This window comes from Panthera onca, chromosome A1 (genome assembly GCF_046562875.1).
Source record: "Panthera onca isolate mPanOnc1 chromosome A1, mPanOnc1 haplotype 2, whole genome shotgun sequence".
Taxonomy (NCBI): Eukaryota; Metazoa; Chordata; class Mammalia; order Carnivora; family Felidae; genus Panthera; species Panthera onca.
Window position 1 is genome coordinate 46,160,083 of NC_138339.1, and position 20,144 is coordinate 46,180,226.

General features: G+C 40.4%; 2 protein-coding genes across 4 annotated transcripts in view; one reads left to right on the plus strand and one right to left on the minus strand.

Moving 5' to 3' along the window:
* Positions 1–104, minus strand: part of FAM114A2 (family with sequence similarity 114 member A2) — a 32,994-nt gene extending 32,890 nt beyond the window's left edge. The window contains exon 1 of the mRNA XM_060634779.3: positions 47–104. The gene's annotated coding sequence lies outside the window, so the exon portion shown is untranslated. The remainder of the gene's footprint in view (positions 1–46) is intronic.
* Positions 105–124: 20 nt separating this feature from the next.
* On the plus strand, positions 125–18,412 carry MFAP3 (microfibril associated protein 3). 3 transcript variants are annotated; one of them, XM_060634782.3, is made up of 4 exons: positions 166–180; positions 7,846–7,931; positions 11,450–11,913; positions 14,176–18,412. In XM_060634782.3, the coding sequence occupies exons 3-4, from the start codon at positions 11,619–11,621 to the stop codon at positions 14,967–14,969; spliced, it is 1,089 nt and encodes a 362-aa protein (XP_060490765.1). In that variant the 5' UTR covers positions 166–180; positions 7,846–7,931; positions 11,450–11,618; the 3' UTR covers positions 14,970–18,412. The 3 variants fall into 3 exon arrangements, with proteins under 3 accessions (XP_060490764.1, XP_060490765.1, XP_060490766.1); XM_060634781.3 differs by lacking the exon at positions 7,846–7,931 and having other exon boundaries at positions 125–180; XM_060634783.3 differs by lacking the exons at positions 166–180; positions 7,846–7,931 and adding an exon at positions 5,456–5,958.
* Positions 18,413–20,144: the final 1,732 nt, after the last annotated feature.

The window sequence follows — 20,144 nt, forward strand, 5'->3', positions numbered from 1 at the left end:
TGCCTCCTCCCTAGAAACCCCACACCCACTCCCCAGCCACCCTCACCCGGACCACTGCTGCCGAAAAGCTGCTCCTGCTGCCCCGGAAGTACTCTCTCGGCGCGGAGTTGGTCCCGCCTGCTCGAGAGCACTTCCGGGTCAAGCCACCGCTCGGGCAGGAACAAGCTGAGTGCCAGTCTGGTAAGTGAAGGCTCGGGCGGGGTCGTGCGACGGAGGTACTGGAGGTGCTGAGGCATGGGTTTGAGCCGGTGGGGTCCGACGTGAAGGGAGCTAGGATGTCCGCCGTCCTTTTGAACGCCAGGCCTGAGCTGCGGGAGTTCAGCCCTCGTACGTTTACTGAGCATAAGCTACCTGCCAGGTACCACCCTGGGGGCCTGGAACACACTGGATTTCAAGCCGACTATGGCCCTGCGCCCTAGTAGTTGACATTCTGGAGCGAGGCCGACCTTAAACAAGTCAACAAGCAACACTCATATCTAAAATAGTAAATAAAAAGATGGTTGTGAGTACTTTAAAGAAAATTAAACAGCATAATGTGATGGAACAAAGGGAGTAATCCTTATGAAGATCTCGAGAGCATTTGAGGCAGAAGGAATAGCAAGTGCAAAGGCCTTATAGTGGTAACAAACTTAGCAAGGTCAAGGAAAAGAAAAAAGGCTACTGTTACGGGCCCAAAAAGAGGAAGGAAAATGAGGCCAGAGACTTGAATGAGCCAAATCTTGTAGTGTCTATGAGCCAGTACAAGGAGTTTGACTTTTATTTGGAGAACATTTGGAAACAATTGAAGGTTTCTATGCAGAAGAGTGATATGCTCTGATTTATGACTTTAAGATTATAACTGACCATCAGAAAGATACATCTCTTCCGTTGTCTTTGAGCAGGGAGGATGCATGAAACTCGGACTAAAAGCCAGAAGAGCATTATAGACACCTTCATTGTATAGATGAGAAAAATTAAGTCCCAGAAAGGTGAAGGGATGTGGTCTTTTTAACAACCCGTCTTCCAGCTTCCATCTTGTTGCCTTCAGAATTAACATCTCAATGTCCATATATAATAATTGTCATTTCCTGAAACCATTCATATTCCTTTGCTTTTGATGGTAGTTCTTTAAACTTAAGGGCATTGCTATCACCTGGTAGCTTGTTAAAAATGCCTATTCCAAAAAAACAAACAAAAAACCCATAGAAGTATAAAATAGGTAGTTTCCCCTGATTTTCTGTGGCAATAGAAATTGCATGGAATTTGGGGTTTAAGTACGAAAGTGAATTGGTAAGTCACTTAACCATGTCTTTAATCTTACACTTAAAATGTTGCTGCTAAAAAAAAAAGTGGTGGGGGCCGCCTGGGTGGCTCAGTTGGTTAAGCAGCCAACTTTGGCTCAGGTCATGATCTCACAGTCTGTGGGTTCAAGCCCCACGTCGAACTCTGTGCTCAGAGCCTGGAGCTGATTAGGGTTCTCTGTCTTTCTGTCTCTCTCTCTCTCTCTGTCTCTCTCTGTCTCTCTCTGTCTCTCTCTCTGCCCTTTCCTCACGCATGCGCTCTCTCTCTCTCAAAAAATGAACAAACATTTAAAAAAAATTTTAAATGCTGCCACTGATAATTTTAGCAGCAGCTTTCAAACTTTCTGGTCTCAGGATCCCTTTACACTTTTAAAACTTACTAAGAACAAGGAGTTTGTGTGTGTATTGTATCTATCAATATTCACCATTTTAGATATCAAGACAACTTGCAAAAGTATATTTAAAAAAATGTGTTATGTGTTAAAATAAATAGTATTTCTATGAACAATATTTTCCAAAACAAAAAAATCATTAAGAATGCCATTGCTTTACATTTTTACAGCTCTTTTTAATATCTTCATAGAAGATAGCTAGATTCTCACATCTCCTTCTGCGTTCATTCTTTTGTCATAGCACTCATCATGTAGCCTCTGGACAATTGCACCATATTGGATGCGAATGAGAATGTAAAGGGAAATAAGATCCTAGTATTATTAGGAAAATCATTTTGGAGAAGTTTTAGGTACCCCAGAGGCCCTTGTACCACACTTTGAGAATCACTGGATTGCAATATTGTTAGGACAATCAAAGGAAATATGGGCTTGATTTGTAAGTCATTAAAACTACATGCACATTAAAAAGCAGATGCTCAGGCCTTGCCCTTAGAGATGCCAAATCAGTAAATCTGAGTGGGACCAACAAATCTTTATCTTTAACAAGCACCACAGATTAAGTTGATGTAAGTTCTCAAAAATCGCAGTTTGGGAAAACCAGTTAAAGACTAAATCCACTCTAGAGTGTTTCCCCCACTAAGATTTTAAAAGCTGTATTTCCATATCTTCAAAAATCTCCATTAATGCTTCCCAGAGTCTGAGACCAAAAAACAAACAAAAAAACAAAACCAAAGAAGTGTAAAATAGGTAGTTTCCTCTGATTTTCTGTGGCAATAGCAATTGCGAGGAATTGGGGGTGTACGTATGGAAAAGTGACTCAGTAAGTCACTTAACGTAAGTCTGGGACTCTGGAAAGTCAGTAAGAAATTTGTAGCAAGTACCTTCCTGACCGCCAAGTTGATCGGGCATTGGAATTCAAAATGTTGAATCCCATGCTATGTCAAAGGCTGAGAAAGTTTTTAGACTCTCATCTTTAAGCTTACAGTCTTTTGGATAGATACATATCTGATAGAAGAAGGAAACTGATAAGTCTTACAATTGAATACTCTCAGTGTGTAGGTGACTTACAGAGCAAAAGAATTCATCCAAAATTAAGAGGGTAATGGTGACAATTTAAGTGAGAGGGCTTCTTGAATAAGGTGAAATTGGAGTCGGATACTGTAGAGGGTGGAATTTCCGCAGGAAGATATTGTTGGGGAGGGGCAGGAAATTTTAAGCAAAGGGGACAATTAGAACCAGAACTTTTTTTTTTTACATTAAGAAAACAATTTTATTTACAACAGTATCAAAAAGAAAAAATACGTAGGAATCTTTAACAATATAGAACCAGACCTTTAAAATAAAAGGTTATTTGGAGACATTGGAGAGTAAAACAAGTATAGTTAAGGCTTTGAGCCATGACAAGAAGCTGGGAAGATTATAGGATTTAAGCAAAGAAGGGAATGATAGTGATAATCAGCCTCTAGATGAGGAAACAGACCACTATAGATCATAGCTGATTGGTGACAGAGGTGTAACTAAAAAACAGACTTCTAGATCCATTCTTTCCTTCAGCAAAGAATTATTCTGCACACAGGCACTATTGGGCTCCATCCAGCAACTTCTGTTCTGCCTCCTGAAACTTCCTGGAGAATTACGGATGCCTGACCAACATTTGAAGTTTATCTCTTGGGCAGTGGAAAATCAATAGATTTTTAAATCATCTTGACTTTCTTGGATGTGTGTTCAGGACCAGTTCTGAGAGGAGCAGGGTTTGGGGTAGGGTTGGAGTTAATGAGACCCATTTAGAAATTAAAAGAATAGTGTGGTACCCAGGTAAGGTAAAAGGACTGTGACCTTGGGTGGGACACCGTATGATTTAATTGAAAAACACCTAGGAAGTGGAACAATAATATCAGTGGCATGTATTTATAATATACCCACATTCGTTCACAACTACTGTACGAGGTCATTACTCTTAAAATAACCTTGTAGATATGAAAACTGAGGCCTCTCAAGCCATGGCTTCATCCAGGGATAAGATCAGGTAGGTCAGTCCATGCTTCTTACCAAGGAGCCATGATGATCTTATAACTTTGATCTTGCAAAATTGAAAGGATTATATCGTGTGGCTATCATCTAAAATACGTATACGCTGCACAAGTCGATCTAAGGGCGAGAATGAGAAGTTCTATTTTAGTTATATGGACTTTCATTTTTTGGACCATAGGAAAAAAAAAAAAATTGGGTAAGGAGATCGTAAATCTAGGCCCCTGACATTGATCTTTGTTATTTGCATCCAGTAGCTCAACAAATGCTTATGGCAGAAGGATGTAAGTCACAGTTACAGAAAATAATTGTGGGTTTAAAGCAAAGCTCCAATAAGTACAGAGGAAGGTGTTTTTCAGTGGGCCAGAAAATACGCTGAAGTTTGAGCTGAGTGCCCAAATGCTAGCTAGCTATGGGGTGTGTGATGGCACTAAGATATCCTTGGGAGCATAAGGGCCATTTGAATTAGGAACTTCTCAGAAAATGACCCTCACAATGGTGATTTCTGTTTGAATATTACTAACCTTTCTATGTTTCAGATCTCTGTTTTTTATGTTTGTTTTTTGCAAAGGATGGAAGAGTGCTAAAAATCTATTCTTCATTTGCTTTTTCTCCCCCTTGCCAATTTGGAATGCCACTTTGACCGTTGCGTGCCAGGCATGGGGAACTTCTCCATTTTTCAAGTGTAACAGTGCAGGCAGAGAAGAGTGGATGAGCTGTAAATACAAGCTAGAGCACATTTAATTATGGAGAATAAAGCATTAATATCTCCGTATACTTAAAATCAATACCATCTGGGCATCAGTGTTTCCCTGCTTTGTGTTATCTCAGAACTATTTGTACAAATAGCAGTTTCTTCAGCCAACTTAATATTGAGCCACGAGAACAGAAATCAGCCACATTACTTCCTTATTTACTCCTGTTGAGAATTGGAGCAGGATGGAAATATTTCTTGTCTCAGAAGCTGTCAGAAACAGCAACAAGGCACTCTGTTAGTCATGACAGCTTAAACGCTTTCTTTTCTTTTCTTTCTTTCTTATGATATAGCCATATTGAGAATGGTTCTGTCAGGTAAAATCATCTAAATTTCTGATTATTCATGATCCTAGAAAAGCTGATATTTTACTGTATCTAAAAGATGAAAAAGGAGTTAGATTAAATTTGAGTATCACTTTTCTATTATTCTTACTAATGCTGAAGGAAGGTAATAAAACATTCTACCAAGTGACTTCACCCACAAGCATAGCATAGGCCTTTTTAACTGTAAGAAGGTGGCACTTTGATTTTCCTTTTTGAACTCTTTCCTCTTAGCCTCCAAATGTCAGCTGCAGCATTAAGAAATAGTAGACATGGGCACCTGGGTGGCTTAGTCAGTTAAGTCTCCGACTTAAGCTCAGGTCATGGTCTCACAGGTTCATGAGTTTGAGCCCCACGTCGGCCTCTGTGCTGACAGCTCAGGGCCTGGAACTTGCTTCAGATTCTGTGTCTCCCTGTCTCTCTGCCCCTCCCCCCCCCCAATAAACATTAAAAAAATTTTTTTAATTAAAAAAAAATGAAGTATCAAGTATGATATTATTATGGGAAGTCCCAAAACTAGTTCGTAAATTCCTGGACATCCCTTGCAGGACCCAGTATTTCACCTTGCACATGATGGGCCTGTGATTTAGCTGTTTGAAAATGCACCAGAATGAGTAGCATGGTCATAGTGAATGTAATTTTTGTTGTAAGTAGCAGACTGATTCTGACACAAGTAAAAGGAAATTTAATATGAAGAGTTATTCTGATCCTAAGGGTGATTTGTTCCTTTACTCTTTTTTCTGCTTCTGTCACAGTCTTGGACCCATCCATACCTTTGCCACTTTTTTCTCTCCCAGCTGCTCAACAGCATCTTATTTGCAAATGGGTTGTGTCTTTTAGTAGCTCAGACTAGAAGTACTTTGTGTTCGGATGTCCATGGCAGGAGCACGAAATGCCTGGGCTGAGTCTGCCTTTATTGACCAGACATATTGCTCTCCTGGCACAAAATCAGCGTACCAGGCTACTTCTGCCACCTTAGACTTTGACCTAAGGGCAGTTTAAGGGTGTTCATGGTGTTTTTCTAAACCCTGTCTTGTAGGTTTCTTGAAACTTCTAGTAAAGGCAAATGGTTGTGTCTGTACAGAACAGAACCATAAATCTTGGCCACATGGGCAGCTGGCGCACTGCACTCAGGTGTACAAAGAGGAGAGGAGGTGGAAATCCACAATGAGGATTGCCAGGTAGCCACAGCCACACTTTAATCACTTTTGCTGAATTTAATCTTTTTTCTGCTACTTAACCATTTCTCCATTTCCTTTCTTGTTTTTATACTCAGTCTTAATTTTTGTGGATTTAATTTTGAAAGAAACTGAATAAAGATGTTTATTTCTTTAAAAAAAAAAAAAAAAGTCACATTGGAGGAAGGAAGCAGAATTTTGTCAGGAGCCAGAGCAGCACTTCAGTCAGTCTCTTTCTCTTCCCCTCTGCTCTCCTTCCCCTCCACTACCCCCCACCCCCACTCCCCCATCTCTCTCTTTCTCCATCCCTGTTGTCCTGTCTCTCTGCTTTTCTTTGTATGTGGCGCAAACTGGACTGCCTCAACCCCTTCTCTTCCTCACATTGGCCCTAACCTGGCCACTGTGTCTCAATTCTAAATTCCAAGATCAAAGCTTCTCGTTAGTTAGTCAGCAGAAGGGTTGACTTCCTCCAGGGCCCCAGAACATAGAGGCAGGTCTCACAAAAGGGAAGGGTAAGCTAGGCACATCACAACCAAGATTCTTGGCCACAAACTCAGAGTGCATAAAAACAATGTAATGTATCATGGCTGGACTCCAAGTTCAGTTTACAGTGCCTGTTTGAGCCATATTATTGCAGAATAGTATTTGCCATGAGCAGAAGAAAAATGTGAAATTTAAAGTTACAGATTGAAATTACATAATAATGTTTCCCCTCTCCAACATTTTTATTTTTTTTTATTTTTTTCTAATATTTATTTATTTTTGGGAGAGTGTAAGTGGGGGAGGGGCAGAGAGGAGGACAGAGGGTCCAAAGCGGGCTCTGCGCTGACAGGCTGACAGCAGCGAGCCCCATGTGGGGCTCAAACTCACGAACTGCAGGATCATGACCTGAGCAGAAAACAGAGGGACACTCAACAGGCTGAGCCACCCAGGCGCCCCACCTCTCCAAGATTTTTAAATGGTTGCATAGTATTCTGAGTAGAAGTGTTTCATTTATCTTAAATAATGATTTTACCATCAGCTGTAGATTTTAGCACAGTATCTGAAAGGACAATCGGTAATAATAACTAGAGGGGCGCCTGGGTAGCTCCAGATGGTTAAGCGTCTGACTCTTGATTTCGGCTCAGGTCCTGATCTCGCAGTTTCCTGAGTTCAAGCCCAGCATGGGGCTCTGTGCTGACAGCATGGAGCCTGTTTAGGATTCTTCCTCTTTCTCTGCCCTGCCCACTTGCACACTGTCTGACTCTCAAAATAAATAAATAAACTAAAAAAAAAAGTTAACTAGAGGTTATTTAGTAATTACTACTACCAGACTCTGCTTTATATATACTATTTTCTTCAAGCCTCACAATAGTCCAATAAGAACAGGTACTATTATTTTCCCTATTTTAAAGATGAGGGCACTGAGGCACAGAGAGATTAGGTCATTTACAAAAGTTGCAGGGCTGGTTAGAGTCCATCAGGATTCAAATCCAGGAAATCGGGCTCTAGAGACTGTTCTCTGAACTTCTCTCTGTTATCCTGCCTTTCTCAGAAGCCTGCAATTATGTTGATCCAGGGTAACCTAAGTCCAGAATAGAAAGTGAGTAATAGTTCTCTCTTATTGGAAGTGTTCAAACAGCCTGCAGCACCATTAGGCAATGCTATTGTAGAGGAAATAAGGAAGTGTAGTCCTAGTCTCTGGATGCCAGTCCATGGATCCTCTGCCTCAAGATCATCCAGGGAGCTAATTAGACACCATAAATTCCAAGTTCCAAGTCCAGAGGTTCTTACTAGGTCTGGGGCGGGACCCAGGAATCTATATTTTTAACAAGCTCTGTGGATATTAGTAGTCAACCTGGCTTAGATACTGTGGGCTTATAATCTTTTATCCCTACTATTATCTCCTAGGACAAGATGGCGATGAAGACTTTGGGAGTTGGGGTTGACTTAAGGACTGCCTTTAGGCACTATGCCTCTCAAGTTCTCTGGACATTGTTAGTATCGGCTGTCTCAGAATATAATAAGTGCTAGTAAATGCACGTCAGTTTGAATAATTATCCCTGTTGCATAACATTGTTCAATTTACAAAGATACATCGGGCACTATCAAATTTAAACTAATCTCCATGAGTAAATATTTATTGAACATGTGCTAGTTTTGAAGTATAGCAATAAAAATATAGTCCCTTTGCTTAAGAAACTGACTCATAGGTGAGATGGGGTGGACTCCCTAGCAATACAAGCAGCACATACCAAAGCCGGTGAGTAGTGTAATGGTGAGAGCTACAGGGGCTTGGGGGAAAGCCACCCTGCGTCCAGGCATACTCTGGATTCATGTGGAATGGAGAGGAGACCCAGGGAAGCTGCATGAAGGGATTCCACACAGCAATAACACTGCCAGGACACCGCTTGCCCCACAGCCTTCCATACAGAGGCTATTTATTCTTCCAAAGCTGCTGCATCTCAGTAGGGAGAGGAAATCCATTTTCTTCTGGTTCCAGTGTCTTCTACTCTAGCTGCCTTGATCCTGGGCGGACATGACCTTTCCTACAGGTGATCTACCCCACTCTTGAGCTTCCAGGCTATTTGATCCCTTCATCTTGGACACTGGTCTTCTTCACTCACTTCAGGCTCCTATTCCAGTTCCCAAAGTCCACCTCCAGTTTTGCTGTTGGCCCAGACTGCTTCCCGAATCAGGAAGCTGACCCAGCGCACTGTCCACCCTTTCTCATTACACCACCTGTAGCTCTTTCTCCTGAACACTTCCTAACCAGTGATCCCTCTGCTTTTTCCCTGTCCCTTTACTAGGACACTTCTCTTCCATTCACCATCCCTATTTATCCTTCACGTACTGTTGCACACCTCACTTTCTCAAGAAGTCTTTCCGTGACAAGGTTAGCTCCCCACATTGGGTACTTCTGTAGCATCCTGTACTTTCTCTTGGGCAGCATTTACCATATTTTGTATGTAATTAGTGTCTATGTCCCCTGCCAGACTGAGCTCCATGAAGTCAGAGGGGGTGTCTGTAATACATAGAAAGTGCTCCATGGATGCCAGAGAATAGATGAAAATGTATACTTCTAGTCTAAAATGGTGGTTCTGAACTCAGTGGTGGAACCAGTGGGAAAGAGGAGGAGGATGGCTGGATAAGAAATGAGGTAGTATTAGAATGAAGTGGAGTTGTGGGTGTTTTATTTGTTTTGTTTTGTTTTTCCTGACAAAGGAGGCCTCTGGCTCAGAGCCTTTAGCAGACAGCAGTTAATAACACTGCTTTGTTTTCATCACGTTTATGTGTACAGTTACTTTTATTTACAGATGTGATATAGACTCTCCTTTTAAAATAAATGATTTAATCATATGCAGGATTTAAGAAACAAAACAGATGAGCATAGGAGAAGGGAAGGAAAAATAAGATAAGAACAGAGGGAAGCAAACCATAAGAGACTCTTAAATACAGAGAACAAACAGGGTTGCTGGAGGGGTGTTGGGTGGGGGGATGGGCTAAATGTGTGATGGGCATTAAGGAGGGCACTTGTTGGGATGAGCACTGGGTGTTATATGTTAGTGCTGAATCACTGGGTTCTACTCCTGAAGCCATTATTATACCATATAGTAACTAGAATTTAAATAAAAAATTTAAAAAATAATTAAAAAAATGTATGAAAGCAAAATAATGAGTTGACTTAAAGAAAAAGCATAAATAATAATAATAATTTTGTATACTGATGTTGAAAAAAAAAAACCATTTTGGAAATGGCCAGTAGAAGAAAGGAATGAAATTGGGAAAATGCTGACTTGGATGCAGCCACAGGAACTCTTGATGACAGTCCTAGGGAAGACTGGAGCACTTTTTCAGCACAGTCGTTTCCTATCACCATTGAGAACCCATCATCTAGAATAAAGGACAAAAATCATGTCCACTGGTTGTTGTATGTATTGTACTGAAAAAGAGCTTGGGAGCTCACACGTCAGGGCCCAGCACAGTGCCTGGCTTATGACAGTCACTCAATAAATGTGAAATCCATTGTTTCTACTCACCACTCTGTCCCACTAGAGACCAGGATTCTCCTGCTAACATATAGGATAGCCTAAAGGAGCACGTCACTGACATGAATGGATTAGATCACATAATTTCCAAAATCCCCTCCAATGCCCAAGGTTTTTCCTTTAGTGTCATTTTACTTGGGTTTGGGAAGGAAATAGAAGTAAACACATGTGTTCAATCTATGTATAGCAAAGTCTGAAGTCCTTCATTTTACTCTAAATAGTCCGTTCTTAAATGTTAAAGATATAGCAAGATTTAGAAAATTATTATTATTATTCAGCCAACCTTTCAAGGGCTAATGAAAATTAAATGACATTTACAACTTACTATGATTCAGACTTTGAGGAGTTTAATGGCTAAATACAATGATCCATTGCTTTTTATGTTCTGTGATCAAGCAGCCTTTGTGTAAGTATAAAGGGGAGTCATTTCCAAAACTAATTATTTTGGGCCTTTGTAAGAAATAAAGCTAGGCATTTCATCCTGTCTTTTAAAGAAATAGAAGTTGAAATTTTTCTTTGAGAGTCATTGATTTAAAAGAGGAACCAGATTAACAGGAAGATGATCATAATCACATAAACTCTTAGACTGGGATATTTTGTTCTTTGTTCATGGTATTTTGTTTGTCTGGCAATCTTTCCCTGTACTTTATATTTGCATTTCTACCAAGTAGATATTTAAGATGTCAATTCCTCCCTTAGCTTATTTGGCAGACTTTGAGCTAAAACTTGGTATTCTCACAAACTGTTAAATATGCTGTATTTTGTCTCTTGATATCAAAGAAACTATTAATGGAAAATTCTTTTGTCTAACATTCTTGCTCAAGAGAGAGATCCTAAAGCCTCAGAAGTCAATAACTGTGTATGTAGTAGTACGGTTTTCTTTCTAATATTAAAACAAATGAAAAAACTACCTTAACTATCCCTGCATTATTTAAAGCTAATATTTTATGTACTTGGATTGCTCAAATTTTGAGCTCCAGGCTCATGATTATAATGTACCAGTTGATTTACATTATTGATATAACAACAGATGGTAATGACGCAGGTTGAAATAAAAGATCATTAAGCTAAATATTTTAGCTTTCATTGGCTCCCTGTTGCCTAAGATTTGTCAGAGTGAAATAGAATCACAGCCTTTCAGAACTAGAAGAGTCTTTAGAGAGGTCTCATCTAGTCTTTGATTTGACGGATGAGAAAACGGCTGAGGGAGAATACTACTTGCCAAGGTCTTATTGCTTGTTAGTAGCAAAGCTAGGACCAGAATCTAGGTCTGCCTGCCATTTCCTAATTCAGTGCTTTTTTCTACTGTCTCTCTGAGATTTTTAGGCGGGTGTTCTTTCTGTTTTGCTCCCTGATGTCAGTGCCAATTATTCTAATCAATTTCACATCTCTTCTTTTCTAGAACGTAGAATTTCACCCTGTTGTGAGTCTTTGTTGGCTAAACTTTATATCTGGCTTTCTTTTAGGTTGGTCTCCACTCACATCTTTTAATCTTGAAGATTTCAAAATACAGCGGAATCTCCCACTTTTTTGGAAAACTCCAATACCAAGCCATAAATTACCCACCGTGCTCTTGTTATAGTATAGAAGCTTTTGAGTTCTCCAAATCTAAACAAGATTTTCTCCCATTTTTCCATGAAGCCACATTGTTGTTTATTCACTTTAGTGGCGAGTGTTATTGTGCCAGCAGCTTTTGTTTTGGAAGATGTAGGCTTCAACCAAATGGCCCCACTGGGAGCAAATCATAGCTCTTTCAATTCATCATTTCCTCCAAGCTTTGAACTCTCAGCAGGTTCCCACTCAGGAGACGATGTTATCATAGCCAAAGAGGGAACTAGTGTTTCAATTGAGTGTCTTCTCACAGTCGACCACTATGAAGATGTCCGTTGGTACAACTCAAAAGGACAGCAACTGGATGGCAGAGGCAGAGGTAACTAATCAAGGTTACTCATTTCCTGTTACTTCTGTCTTCTTGGTTGTATGACATGTTCCACAAAGAAAGCTCAATGATGAGGTGCCAAGGAAATAGTTAAAACTTTTGGAAGGCCTGGAGTATTTCTGATAGGTATCAGAGAAAGCAAAATAATTATAATTGCCTAACCAGAAGAAGAAAGAATAGTTGTAAATTTAAAAGGTGTTCACATGTGGAGCACGTGGGTGGCTCAGTTGGTTGAGCATCCGTCTTGGCTCAGGTCATGATCTCATAGTTCATGAGTTCGAGCCCCACGTCCAGCTCTGTGCTGATAGCTCAGACCTTGGAACCTGCCTCAGATTCTGCGTCTCCCTCTCTCTCTCTCTGCCCCTCCCCCACTCATGCTCACATGCGCACACTCTCATAAATAAATAAACATTAAAAAAAAATTTTTTTTAAGGTGTTCACTTGATGACAAGGAGCTATTGTCTCTCCTCTTGCTGAGCTGGTTTCCTTATTCATTGAAGGTAGACTACATCAGGGCTGCTGTAGACAGCTGTACAGGCTACGCACCGCACAACCCCGTTGACCTAGACTGTATTGTGCACAATACAGTGTGGTAGCCCTATGTGCATACAACAGGAAGGGGGTTGGCCAAGCTTAAGTAATTTTGTCATAAATTTTAAAATTTTGTTTGGAAATGAGTTACTAAATATTTTAGAGAAAATCCAGGATATTTTTTTTAAAGATTATAGCTCTGTGCATAAAACTTAAAGTCCCTCTGAGAATTAGAAGGGCACTGAGGAGGAGCTCTGTAAGCCCTTCCAGCTCACTTTTTTTCATGCTATACCTTAATTTATTTGAAAACAGGAGAACTTCTCTTGTATTTTTTGCCTCTCAGTCTTAAAAATCGCCCAAACAGCATAATCGACCAAGGTGTCATTTTTGACAGGTTTTTATTTGATTGTGCTGTTAGTAAACCTGTGAACACATCTTAGAGCACTATTTCCTTAACTGGTATTCTACTGGAAAGATCTTTTTAAAGACTACTTGCATTAAAGTACCTCAAAAAGAAATCACCATGAAAATCAATGGGATAAAGATTAAATTCTGGGATACTCACAAGCTACACTTTCATAAAAGGCCCTTCTTGTCTTTTTTGCTAGAAAGCTACTCTCACCTCTTGGAATATAAAGGATATTTGCTTATTCATATTAGAATGGAAAATGGAAGAAGAGACAGATGGTGTTTTCTTTTAAAGTCTACGCTAAACATTTTAACTTTCTATAAACTGAATAACTGGCCACCAAGGGATTGAAGAGTTTGAACTGTTAGAAAGAACAGAACATTTTTAATCAGCTTCTGAAGAATGTAGATCTATTGAATCGGGATCTCTAGAGTGGTGCCCAGAATGTGTATTTTGAACATGATTTAGGGTTTCACATATGGACCCATTTGTCTAGACTGTTATTTCCTTTGGCTCTAGGATCCAGACCAAACGCTTGTGAGATTTGAATTATTCAGTCAGTGTGATCATTACAGCCTGAACGCATAAACAAAGCCTAGGTTAGCAGGAGACCAGCCGAGTGGAATGGCAGTTTCATTTTCCTGTTTTGCCTTTACTTTGAAAACCACCAGCATCTATCATTGATGCTTTCAGTAACAGCCCTGGAAAATTTTAATAAGTTTTATGAATCTCTAGTGAGAGGAGTTTAAAGAGCATGTCAGTCTAGTATAAGGTTCATAAATCTTGAGCTATTATCAGCAAGTAAGCTGGAGAGTTTACATTGTGGTCGTAGTACAGTGGTTGATGAATGGAGTGTATGTACTTCATCATACTTTGGATTCATAGGATATCCTTCTCATAGCTCCCAAGTTCGTAGAACAGCAGCTTGTGGAATAATGAATATATTCATAGCTACATATTTCTCTTTTTTTTTTTATGTTAGTGTAGTGATGGCTCCTAAATGTAACTATAGAATTTAGATAAATTTTGATGACAATAAAAATGGGCATAATCCAGAGTGCTTACTAATTGATGTGCCATTCATGTCAGGAAGGAAGACTTTGATTCCCTTTTTTAAGTTCCGGGCTGTTTAAATTCCTACTGTGGACATAAAAGTCTGCCCTTTCTTACGTGATGTATACAAGTAGCAGAACCTAATAGAAGACTTGAGTTAAGGCACTCTCATGAAGAGACGGAGTATTGGTAAGGTGGTCGGCATATTTAGCAGTAATATTCTTTATGCTGTAATTTTTTTGTGTCTGTTGGGTTATCAGGTGGAAAATGGTTGGTTTCTGATAACTTCCTGAATATCACCAGCGTAGCCTTCGATGACCGAGGGCTCTACACGTGTTTCACCGCCTCTCCCATTCGTGCCTCCTACTCCGTCACCCTGCGCGTTATCTTCACCTCAGGAGACATGAGTGTCTACTACATGGTTGTTTGCCTCATTGCCTTTACCATCACCCTCATCTTGAACGTCACGCGGCTGTGCATGATGAGCAGCCATCTTCGTAAGACAGAGAAGGCCATCAACGAATTCTTCAGAACTGAAGGGGCCGAGAAGCTGCAGAAGGCCTTTGAGATTGCAAAGCGCATCCCCATCATCACGTCAGCCAAAACTCTGGAGCTCGCCAAAGTCACACAATTTAAGACCATGGAGTTTGCCCGTTATATCGAAGAGCTGGCAAGAAGCGTCCCTCTTCCACCCCTTATTCTAAACTGTCGGGCCTTCGTTGAGGAGATGTTCGAGGCCGTGCGAGTGGACGACCCTGATGACATGGGAGAAAGAATTAAAGAGAGACCTGCCTTGAACGCTCAAGGTGGCATCTATGTCATTAACCCAGAGATGGGCCGGAGTAATTCACCGGGAGGAGACTCGGATGACGGTTCTCTGAATGAACAAGGCCAGGAAATAGCAGTTCAGGTTTCTGTCCACCTTCAGTCAGAAACCAAAAGTATTGATACAGATTCCCAAGACAGCAGTCATTTCAGCCCACCTGATGATACAGGATCTGCCGAATTGAACTCTTACTCCAAAGATGGGACATATGAAAGCCATCAGCTGTGAGCTATCCCAGTACCTACGAAAACTGCTCTCACAAGAGGAACTTGTTTCATGCAGGAAGTAACATTTTTACCAAAAGATGACTGGGGTTTTCCCTCTTGTTAATATTAAGCACATCAGAATGTGAACTATTGCCAAAATCTTTGTAAAATTTTCTGTGTTTTTCATATCTATTTCTTAGTCATGTTTCTGGAGCTTGATTAAGTGACACGTGTTAAGATTTAAAGGAGCCTGAGAGAGAAACAAAATGGAGAAAGTACCACACTAAAAGTTCCATGGCTTCTCTTCTGGTCATGCCTCATCCAGAGGTTAGGGCTGACACTTATCTTGAGGCCTCAGTTTTCCCACCAATAAGACGAGGGATTTGCATTAGATATCTAAAGTCATTGGTAGCCCTGTAACTTCTTACCTGTCCCCTTTAAACCACCAGAATTATCAGCACATCTCTAAATAAACCCTTCCCTAGACTTTAAGTCCTTTTTATGGAAAGGACCAAGCTCAGACTTTATTTTGTGATTTAGATTCCCACACCGATGCCGTGGCGCATAGAGGTCTGGGTGTTTTTCAGATTTCACCATGTGGAGTGTGCAATTGTATGTGCTAGGTTGAATTTCTTTAGTGTCACCCATGTCTGTATTACACAGATATCAGGGAGCTAACTGCTCATTAATAAACTACTTTCCGTGAGTACATTGGTCCTTTTGGGGAGTGTAGCATGTCTTTTTAACTTATCGAAGCAGCATTTAGTTTATTGAGCTGGCAGTGATTTCCCAACTGATCTCCAAAAGTGAGCAATTTGTTCTTAAGGAATAATGTCTTCAGTGCTTTTAGAATAAGGAACAACATCAGATCACCTATCCTCTATTTCTGGTAAATCATGGATTTTGACATTTCTGTTCATAGAATTTCTCAGGCTTTCCATTTTTGAAAGTTCTGGACTCTGTAATAGGGTTCTGTATTTGGGATCCCATTCCAGGGGGAAACTCAGAGCTGGGTTCCTCTTGAGACTTCTGTCAACACTCTTGCCCTCCTTGATCGTAAATATGGTGCTAAAGGCTGCATGCCTCCTTGTTTGTTTGGTTTGTTTTTTAATATTGTTGACGTTTTTATTTTTGTGTACTTCAGATATAGAATTCTGAGCTAGGACTGCTTTTGTGGTCTTTCTGAGAAGCACTAACCTGAAACAAGATTAGATAACGGTGTGTGGTATCTGTGAGTATATTAAATATGTAGACATAGATATAGGTACCAGTGTATAGATACATACACACACACAAATGATCTAGATATAAAGAGGGAGAAAAATTATGGATGGGGCCACCTGATTCAGCTGTGTATAATGAACACTTAAGACCGTATTTCTTGCCTGGCTGAGGCCTGATACAATAGAATTGTAAATACTCTTCAGAATAATTTCCTCAGCTACAGGAAGCTTGGTGTCATATGATTTTTAAGAACTTGGCTGTGGAGCTCCATTTGGTGCTTCATGTGTCTTCATTTGGCTTCTGATTATCGAAGCATTCCTTGAACTAGAGGTTCCTGAGGGAAATGTTCAGAGGAGGTTTTATCAGGATTTTAATTTAAGGTTTCGTATGGAGGAAAGAGAGGAGATAGCGTAACCAGATAGAACTCATACCTCCCTTTGTCCAGGCTTATCGGAAGTAATACATCTCTTCTGGATAGCGTGAATGAATCAATGTGTAGTTTTATCAGATGGCATTACGGATAAAGATGATAATGCTGCCTTTTCTGTCTCTCAGGCTGTTTCCATGGAAACCTCCAGAGCCAAACAAAAGCTACCAATCATTTAGCCAAAGCTTGCCTTGGCTCGTAAACCTGCATGTCTTTAAGGAATGCTGTTTTCATACATTTGGCTGTGAGAGCAAGGGCTCCTCACCGTACTCTAGATTATAGAACACTTTTTGCCTTCCCAGGCTGTTTCTTTTGAGAAATTAAAAATGCTAAAAGTCCCTTGTCTGAGGTCTGTTCCCTGAACATCCCTCCGATCTTCAGATGGTACCTCCAGCCCCATCCCAGTATAGCGACTTTGCAGTCATCTAGACCCATGTTAAAAACAGAATGGATTTATCCCACCACCTGTTCTCATAATGGACATGAGTGTCTGGAACCATAGACGTATTTAATGGTCACAGCCCTGGGAAACAGGACTTTGGAAAAATATAACAAATAATGAAAAAAATTGATATGTTTACACAAATACTGTATAACAATTAGGTATAGGCTACTCCAGTTTGTTCTGGTTATATTATTTTAGAAACACAGTGGTGATTTAATTTGGTGGCCAAAGTAATTGGATCACTTTGGATATTCCAGATTATGGTGCCAGTGGTAAAGAATTATGGCAGTCAGAATTTAATTGGAGTTGGTCTTACTTTCTAAAACTAGTTTCCAAGAGGAAGAAAACGACACATTAATATTTTCTGTATCTAATCAAATACTCTTCATATATAATTCATAGTTTCATGTTCTGTTTTTATAAAATCCTTAACCTTTTGAACTTAAATTACAGTCTAAAAGTCTTTTGACAACAACTGTGGTGTAATTAATCTTTTGTTTCACTGGATTTTATGGTTAGTGAAAATGTCTTTACTCAGCAAATGTATTTAAATAGTTCTCTCATCTCATTTATAAATTTTGTATTGTGACTTACCTTATTGTCCTTATGAAATAACAGGATGGCTTTGTGAAATAAATTTACCAAAACTAGATATGTAAACATTTTTATAGATTCTTTGCCAGCTGAAACCAGACAGGCATCTTTTGAGTTGATACCCCCGTTGAGTTTTAGCCTATCCTCAAAGTTGAATCTGTTATGATAGTTAAACTCTTGATTCAGAACCAGTGAGCACTTATATTTACTACCAATTACCTTGATATAAATACCTTAGGAGTTGCTGATCTGGAATGGTGAAAAGGTTCCTGGCTTCTTTCCCTCACTTTGCATGCATTTTGAAGTCAAAGCACGCTGCTTTCTGTGTGGTCCTCCAGCCTCAGTGAACCCCTGGTGCAGTCCTCTCCATGTCCTCCCTGCATGTAGTTTCACCCTAGATCAGACTCTGTCTCCCTTGTCCCAGAGTGTCATGGGAGCATGGCATGCTTGTTTTCCAGAGCACAGCCGGTCATGGGTGCTAGCCTTGTCTCCACACACCAGCACTTCTCACACAAGTATATCATAATTCCTGAGTCACCAGTAAGAGAACACAGTCTTTTCTCATGTAAGTCGGGAATTTTGAAAATGCTCATGTTTATACATAAACTCCTAGCTTCTCAATGCTCTCAACATTTCATAAAAGTGCATATTATTTCGTATGGTTCAGATGATGTTTGAATGGTCACCATTTTAATAAATATTTACATTATAATTTTGTCCTTTCTTTAAAAAGTCATGCTTGAATATAATTTATTAAATGTTCAACGGACTGTTATTTCATTTGTCTGAAATCTTCTATCATGATCTTCATTTTTATGTGTGATGGAACTTGATGTTAATGATTTTAAACAGGAGTCAAAATGAATTCAACTTGGATTCTACCATGGCTCTGCATTTTAATTTTACAAATACTTAATATGCATCTACATGTTTTTGATACTATGGGCCATATTGAGATGGGTGTCTTGCCCACAGTTACCATGAAGATGCAGTTACCAGACCAACTGTAGCAATTGTTCACTTCTGAGATAAAGCATTCCTGACAAAGACAAGAGCTTGAGCAAAGACCTAAACAGGGTTTAGCACGTTTTGGAAAACATGATTAGTATGTAAGGTCTGGTGAGATTTGGCACGTGGGAGGGGTACCTCTGGTACAGGCAAATGCCCACAGTCCCATGGGAGTGAAAGGTGATGACAGAAAAGCACAGGATCTCAGGAGACAGGCAAAGGGAACGGGTAAAGGTCAACTCACTACCTAAATACCACAGATCTGTCACTCTTAGAATAAAAACCTAGTTCCTGCCTCCCCATGGCAAAAGGTCACTGGACTCAGAGTCCTGATACCACCACTAGCCATGTAACAATGTGATTTGGCCTCTCTGGACTTAAGAATTGGAGTTGTCGATACCTAGCTCACAAAATTAACATGAGGATTAAATAAAGCAACATGTAAGCAAACACTGTGCTAGCTGTAACCTGCCATAGAAGGGGCCAATAGTCATGCATCCAGAGTGTCAGCCTTGTTAGTAGCCATGACTGGTTACATTTAGACTCAACTAAAAATTCCTCCAGTTCTCTCTCAGTCACAGTTAACATGTGGCTGCATGCCATAGAAAACCAGTTGTGGTGGCTTACCCAAATAAGAGGTTTATTATTCTCAAATAACAAGTCCAGACGAAGTCATTCCAAGGCTCAAGTCCAGCACTAAGGACTCAGGCTAGTTTTAGATTCCTCTTCACCCGTAGCATGTGGCTTTCATCCACATGGTCATAAGATGTCTTGGATTGGGTTCCCAGGAGGGCCTCAGACCAGGATTCATCTGCAAGTAGTTTATTTGGAAGGTGATCCCAAGAAGGTAGGAGAGTAGGGAAGTGAGACAGGGAAAAGAAAGCCAATCCAGGGTGCATTAATGAGTGGGTTACTGATTTGGGCAAGTGGTGTTAAGTCCCACTGGGGACTTCAGGGAGTTCTGTCTGCCCCCAGTGTATGGAGTTCATGCCTCAAAGGTCCCACCTGAAAGCCAAGAAGCTCAGATACGTATGCACCAGCTCCTACCTGTCATTGAGGGCTATTCCCAAGTTCACTAACTGGCACTTTCAACCTGCCACACACAGGCTGGCATGATCCTATAACCAGCAAAAGCCCTCAGTAGAGTCACAGGAGCTTTCAGGAGGCAAAGAACTTGAGCAAAGACCTAATATCCTGTTGAATATAGGAATGGTGAGTGTCAAGGGGTTATGGATGGAACACTGACAACACCTGCTACACAGGACAGCTCCTTCACCTTCAGTAACATGTCTATATTGCAGGCAGGGGGAAGGTTAGAAGGGCAAAGGGCAAAGACACATAGCAGTGAGTCTACCTTTTTATCAAGATGACAGCTTTCCTGAAGCCTCCTCACCTGACTCCTGTTACTCAGCTGCCAGATCTGGACTACATGGCTACCTGTCCTAACTGTCAGAAAACCTGGGGAGATGCATATGTGTATTTTTTTTAACTGGATACAT